Raw genomic sequence first — 6468 nt, 5'->3', positions numbered from 1 at the left:
GAGGAGCAGCCCAGGGATGATGCAGGTACATTCTCCATGGCCCAGCCCACATCCCACCACGCTGCAGCTGCAGGTGCTGATGGAGAGTGGAGGCGAGGAGGGTGATGCAACTGAGGCCAGTGGTTGCTCTGCCTTGGCCAAGGGTGAACCAGCCCCACCAGATGCCCTCCAGCTTACAGAGGATATCACAAACCCTGGGGAAGGGGAGTTAAGTGTGAGTGAAATTGCTCTGAATGTGCTAGAGAAATGTGAGGATGGGAGTGTCCAGGATGGAGAGGACAAGGAGGGCTGTGGTTCTCAGCCTCAGGACACAGGAGAGCCCAGCAGCATCACTGCTCTGAAGCAGCAGGTTGCTGCTCTGGAGGAGCAGCTTAGCAAGAAGAAGGAAGAGCTGGAGCAGATCAAGGCAGTGTTGGAGCAGCAGGATCATGAGATCAAGGAGAAGGAGAAAAGCATTAAGTTACTGGCCAGATCCAAAGCTCAACTGGAAGAGAAGCTGTGCCAGGAAAACACCCAGGAGTCCAAGCCACCGTCCAGGAGGAGCAGCGAGGCTCTGCAGTGCTCTGATGCTGCGGTCAACACCGACCTCTCACAGGTAACTGGAGCCAAGCAAGCCCATGATAAAGGCATCAACGTAAATATCCCAGTCTCCACCAGATCCATAGGATGCAGTGTCCGCAGAGCAGACAATGCCCAGGCCATGGAGTGGGGTGTTCAGAGAGATCAGGGACTGGCAGACACTTGCGCCAGTGTCAGTGGAGAAGGAGCTGGACATTTTGGGGAAGCCGACGTTGAGGCTGGCCTTCACACACCGTGCTTCACCCAGCTGAAGATTGATGAGCACCTCAGCGATGACAATCAAAATCACAGGAATGACCACGACAGCCAGAGTCTCACGGCTGGTGCAGCGACAGCAGAAAGCTGTCAAGGAGCAAGAATTGGCTCAAATCCAGAAGAAAATGAAGCAGGCTTTGGTGAAGATGAACCTCAAGAAGGGCTGCAAGAGGAAAGTCCCCATGACCACAAGGATCTCCCTGCTGCTGACCCCATTGGCCAATATGTAAAAAAAATCCAGGAGCTTTTGCAGGAGCAGTGGCTGTGCCTGGAGCACAGCTACCCTGAGTTAGCCAGCGCCATCAAGCAGCCAGCCTCCAAGCTCAGCTCCATCCAGAACCAACTAGTTAATTCCTTAAACTCATTGCTGTCTGCCTACTCCACCCAAGGGCCAACTGATAAGGAAAACTCAAACACACACTATCAACAGTTGGGTAAATAATATTGCTGTAGGTTTCTTCCCCTTTATTCAAGTGTTGAGCAGGGGGTGACACAACGAAACCGTGGTATGATTATCATCAGATCAGAAATAGCCTCCTAAAAATGTGTGAGAAAGGCACAACATAAACTATATCATCTCAAAACAATAACAAAAAAAGCAAACTAAACCATGTAAGGGCTGATAAACTGGCTCAGCTATACACAGGATTGGCTTCCAGAAGTGGCTATTCTATCAAATCACTGTATTTCTTAACTGGAGTGGACAGTTTGCAATATGGGACTCAGATGCTCAGCAGGGGTAAATGAGCATGGAGGTCACCAAAACCCAAACTGATTCAAGCCAGCTGAGCAGCTCAGCTGGGGAAAGGCCTGTCCCCACTCACAGCCCCTCATCTCAAATCGTTTTAGCTGATAGGAAGATGAGAGTCCAAAAACCAAAGGCTGCCTGTTCACATAGTGAAACTGTTGAAACCCTGATGTAAAGACCTACCCATATAGTATTATAGCAGAGTCATACAGGAGATTTCCAAGACATTATTATTGAAAAACGTAAGAGTAAAGAAATTAATATATTAATAGAACACAGATCTAATTCCCAGTTACTTCCTTTATATTCCCAGTCACGTGGGGATGTTTTAAAGGTGGCAGGGCAGGTTCAGGCTGTGGTCAGGTATGTCTGTAGTTTTACAAGGCATAAAAAGAATCCCATGAGATGAAGTGAGATGTTTATGGTTATGATTTGAAGTTTGCTGCTAGAAGTTGGGAGTAATACAGCTTGGAGCAACCTGGTCTAAGGGGAGGTGTCCCTACCCATGCATTGGGGGTTGGAACTAGATCTTTAAGGTCCCTTCCAACAGAAACCAGTCTATGATTCTATGTTAATTTTTGATACTTATGGCACATCTCCTTAATTAATCTATTATTTTGTATTTTGCTAGAAATCTCTCCAACCACAAGTCTTAAATCTATCATGAAAAAGAAAGGTTGTGGTTTCCATGCAGGAGGCAATGGGACCAAAAAGAATCTGCAGTTTGTTGGGGTAAATGGTGGGTAAGCATCTATTCAGGAGATAAAGCTGCCTTTTAACTTGTGATGTTCTCTGTATCACTGAAGAAGTCATTCTTTTTATTCCCTCTTTTCCCCTCCAAACTTCCCAACTAAAATGCCATTTGCAATCGAGCTTCTTTTCTCCCTTCTTTAATCCAGCACTGGTAACCTGTAAGTAACCCTGTAGGAAAAGGTGTTGGTGTGTCCAGCGCAGCGAGGGACACGCTGGGGACTGACACTCTCTGCACATCCATCTTCTGGGGCTTCATCCAAAACCCAGCTGGGTCCATGGGAAGATTCCCACTAACTTTGGTGGGTTTTGGAGGAGGTCAGCATGGTCTGGGTGGGCATGCTGCCACTAACTGGCCTCCACGCTCTGGTGATGGCCAACAGAAGCTGGTTGAGGGACTGAGAAAGGGCTATTTCAGTCAATAAAGAGTTACCTCGAGGTGAAGGAGACCTGTGGTTTAGGTTGTGCTCCAACACCAAGTTCCCTGTATATCGAGTATCTAAGGCTCTTTGGCCTTTGAGATCACTAGGTAAAACAACGTGTTTAGTAGATGTATCTCTCAAGCAGCACTGGCACATCTTCTACTGAGGAGTATGTGTGCTGGCATGAAGAGGGCAGGTCACATGTCACTGTCCCTTTGCTGGGCAAACAGCTGGGTGTGCTAGTTTGGATGCTGGTTTCTGCTGACATACGCTTCTCTGACTTCCCAGCTCTCTGGCTGCTGCTGTTGGGTTCATCAGGTGTTGCTCATTCTTGTTGTGTGGAGCTTCTACCAACAGTTGCTGAAATGGGGACAACTAGTAGCAAGTAAAGGAATTGTGACTATTTTGAGAAGTTTTGAGATCCCTCAGGGTGAAATGGTCTGTCTCATGGAAGATGTTATTAATAGTCTTGGACAACGAGAGGTTTCTCTCTCTCTCTAGCAGAGCTGCTCTAATGGACTCAAGTCCATGCTGGAGCTGCCAACATGGTTTTTTTGTCTGTTGGTCTTCAAGGTTGTCATAGTGCTGCCTGTCCCACCTCACCACGGGGTCAGTGCTTCTTGCAACTCCCCACCTGCCCATGCTGGGCTTGTGCCATGGACATCCCACCAAACCAACAGAGTAGTCCTTGAAGTAACCTTGCCTGCTGCTAATTAACCGCTTCCATCACGCTCCTGCTGGCTTAAGAAGCTAAAAAAAGACTAACCCCAAGTTTGGCTGTGGCTCTAACCGTCTAACTTGCTCATCACTCCGGGCTTCACCCAAGGCCCATTGGAGTCCATGGGTGTCTTCAATGCACCTTGGTCAGGCCCTGCAGATGGGGAAGGAGTGAGTAACGTGTGGTGTCCTCAAATAGCTATGAGACGACTTCAAGTGAAGACACAAGTTGTGAAGACAGCCCATCAGATGGGGATGTGGAGAGCGACACTGAGAGAAGAGCTGATGAGTTGGAGCCTACACAGGGAAAGGCTGGAGCTGAAAGCAAGGAGGCTTCATCAGGAACCTCCTCACAGGAGACACATGACGATGATGACCCACAGGAGCCATCGACAGAAGCAGCACCTTGCACTGAGCACAAGGCTGACAGGTACCCAGAAAACCAGAGCGTGATTGTGCTTCCCATCACATTTCTGATGCCATGGGACATGTAGTGCTATGTTTGGTAGCTCCTGCAGGGCTTCACCTGCTCTGACCTCTGTAGACACAAGAAAAGGCTTTAAAGAGCTAAATATTTTTCTGAGTTACTACAGTATCTATTGGGGATTATTCAGGCCGTACACTTGACTCTGGAAAAGCTGAGTGAGTCATATTTGCTCAGAGTTAGCTCATTTCACCCCTCCCAAGTAAAGTTAATACGTGAAGTTCTTTGCAGATTCATGAATAAGATGATGATTTTTTATTCCACTTTAAAAATTCTTGTAAAAGATTAAGGTGACCTTACAGAGCTGGATTTTAACACTTCTTTAAGTGCTTAACATTGTACCTATAATCTGTGCCAAGTCAGTGGGACAACTTGTGTCCATAAAATTAAGCCCTTAATAAGTGTTGAATTCTGACCTAACGTGCACATTCTCCTTCAAAACCTCCTGCATGTTCTGTCCCATGATGGATTCACAAAAGTATTTTCCTTTTTCCTTTTAGATGCAAACCCTCTGAAGATTTCCTCGCTGCCTGCCAGCTCCTCAGCGAGCACCTCTCGGAAATCAGGACCACAAGCGACAAGCATCTGGTACAGATGTTTTTCAATCCCCTTTCAGACGCGGTTCCCACTCTCTGTTATAATTCATGAATAAGATTGTCCTGATGGTGCATTGCAGGTCATGTGCCATGGAAAGCCTTTTGATGGGAGGGAGGGGGACCAGATGACTTCTGAGTCAGTTTTAAACTAGCCAAAAAGAAAGGAAAAGGAGAAAAAAAAAAAAAAAAAAAAAAAAAAAGTCTTTCTTTGCTTACTCATTCAAGTTACCACAGGAAATTCCTTTCCTCCTTCAATTACAGCAGTAATCCCAAAACCACAGGCTAAATACTGGCTGGGTGATGGCAGAGCTTGGGAAACGGGCATGGGACAAGGAGCTGGGGGGTGAACTGTTTGCAGGGTGACTACCCCAGGAGTAACAGTGAGACCTTGGTGTTTCCAGCGGCACGTCCTGAGCAGTGTCTGCCAGGAGTGGTTCCGGGTGTCCAGCCACAAGACTTCCAGCCCAGAGGTGGTTGCAGCGTATCTGGAGGCGCTGGGGAGCATCCAGCCCCAGCTGCTGGCCATGCTGGTGAACCTGGCTGACAGGAATGGCAACACAGCTCTTCACTACAGCGTTTCCCACTCCAACTTCCCAATTGCAAAGCTCCTGCTGGACACAGGTAGGAGCAAGCCCTCTGCTCAGCCATGTCTTTTGTTGGGTAGGGGCGGGAAGTTACTCTGTGTCACTCTTGCCATTGGGGCACCATCCCATAGGGGTGGCCATGGTGTGCAGAGCCAGCTAACAAGGGTCCAGCAACACTCCCAGATGTGACAAACAGTGAAGGAGGTCTAGGGTCCTCCCAGGAGTTAATTCAGGTGCAAAAGGAGATGGGACAGAGGTGGGGTTACACCTTGGGGGTGGGGACCCCAGCCAGTAGACAAGTACGGGCCGACAATCCATCCAGGAGACTAATATGGGGCCAGGGACAACTGAGGAGACATGGCTGGTCTAAAGATCAGCATCCTCCTCCGTACTGCGGCCCTGGGCTTATGGGTGTGGGTCCCAGCTGAGGATCCTCAGGGACATAGAGGCTCAGAAGGGCGCTCAGGGCCCTAGCACATCTTGAGGGCTTTGGAGTGTGATTTTGGGGATGGCTCAGGGTCCCTGTGGCCAAGGGGTATCTCTCACATGGCCTCAGTTTGGGTGGGATGGGGTGGTTCCCACAGCTTCTTTTAGCAGCAAATGTCACATCATGGCTTGGAGCAGGAGACTCAGACCCTTGAGAGCGTAACAACACCCCCCTCCCCCAGCACCACAGAACAACTCCATGTTAAACTATTGAACTTTCAGCTCATGTTCCAAAGAAAAACCTCTGCTGAGCTTGGGGGGGGGGGAAATCCACATGTTCTCCGAGAGAATAAAAGGCACTTTGGCCTTTTCTCATGGGCCGGACAATCCGTTAAATGTTTGGTAAATGGCAGATTATCATACATATCTATAACCCGATTGTTGCCTCAGTGGTTTGTCCCTTCCTGCTGCTGAGTGCCCAGGGCAGGGCTGGACCCAAGCCCTAACCCCTGCCATGTGGCTCATTCCTCATGGTGGTGTTGGAAATACATTGAAGTGAAAAGTGAGCTGAAACAGGGACTGGACAGATTTACCCCCTCCTCACACACCCACACACTGGGTGACCAGCTTTATGCTGCTCCCTTGCTGCAGGACTGGGAGCCAACAGCCCAAAGCTCCAGGGCATTCATTAGCCACGCCCCCTTCTCCCGTTTTTTTTTTGGTGTTATGGTTTTTCAACATTAATTGAGTTGACCTCAGCAATTGTAATTAACTGTAGCGATGTGTAGCAGCCTTTAATGATGTGCTCATAAGACCAGATACTTAACACATCTCAATCCAGTATAATCATGGAGTTTCCTGTTGCTGGGAATAGAACCTGCCACATCTTCCCAACTCCTTCTTTGCT

At 48.5% G+C, this 6468-nt stretch overlaps 1 protein-coding gene across 1 annotated transcript in view; it reads left to right on the top strand.

The window, feature by feature from the left end:
- KANK4 (KN motif and ankyrin repeat domains 4) overlaps positions 1-6468 on the top strand; it is an 11320-nt gene that overhangs the window by 2426 nt on the left and 2426 nt on the right. Inside the window, exons 3-7 of the mRNA XM_010007971.1 lie at positions 68-1268; positions 2214-2325; positions 3671-3901; positions 4456-4543; positions 4953-5172. Of these exons, the coding sequence (XP_010006273.1) occupies positions 68-1268; positions 2214-2325; positions 3671-3901; positions 4456-4543; positions 4953-5172 (1852 nt within the window). The remainder of the gene's footprint in view (positions 1-67; positions 1269-2213; positions 2326-3670; positions 3902-4455; positions 4544-4952; positions 5173-6468) is intronic.

Source organism: Chaetura pelagica, unplaced genomic scaffold, assembly GCF_000747805.2.
Source record: "Chaetura pelagica isolate M959 unplaced genomic scaffold, ChaPel_1.0 scaffold212, whole genome shotgun sequence".
NCBI classification, from domain to species: Eukaryota; Metazoa; Chordata; class Aves; order Apodiformes; family Apodidae; genus Chaetura; species Chaetura pelagica.
The sequence above is the reverse complement of the archived record's forward strand: the minus strand, read 5'-3'. Positions and strand labels throughout refer to the sequence as shown.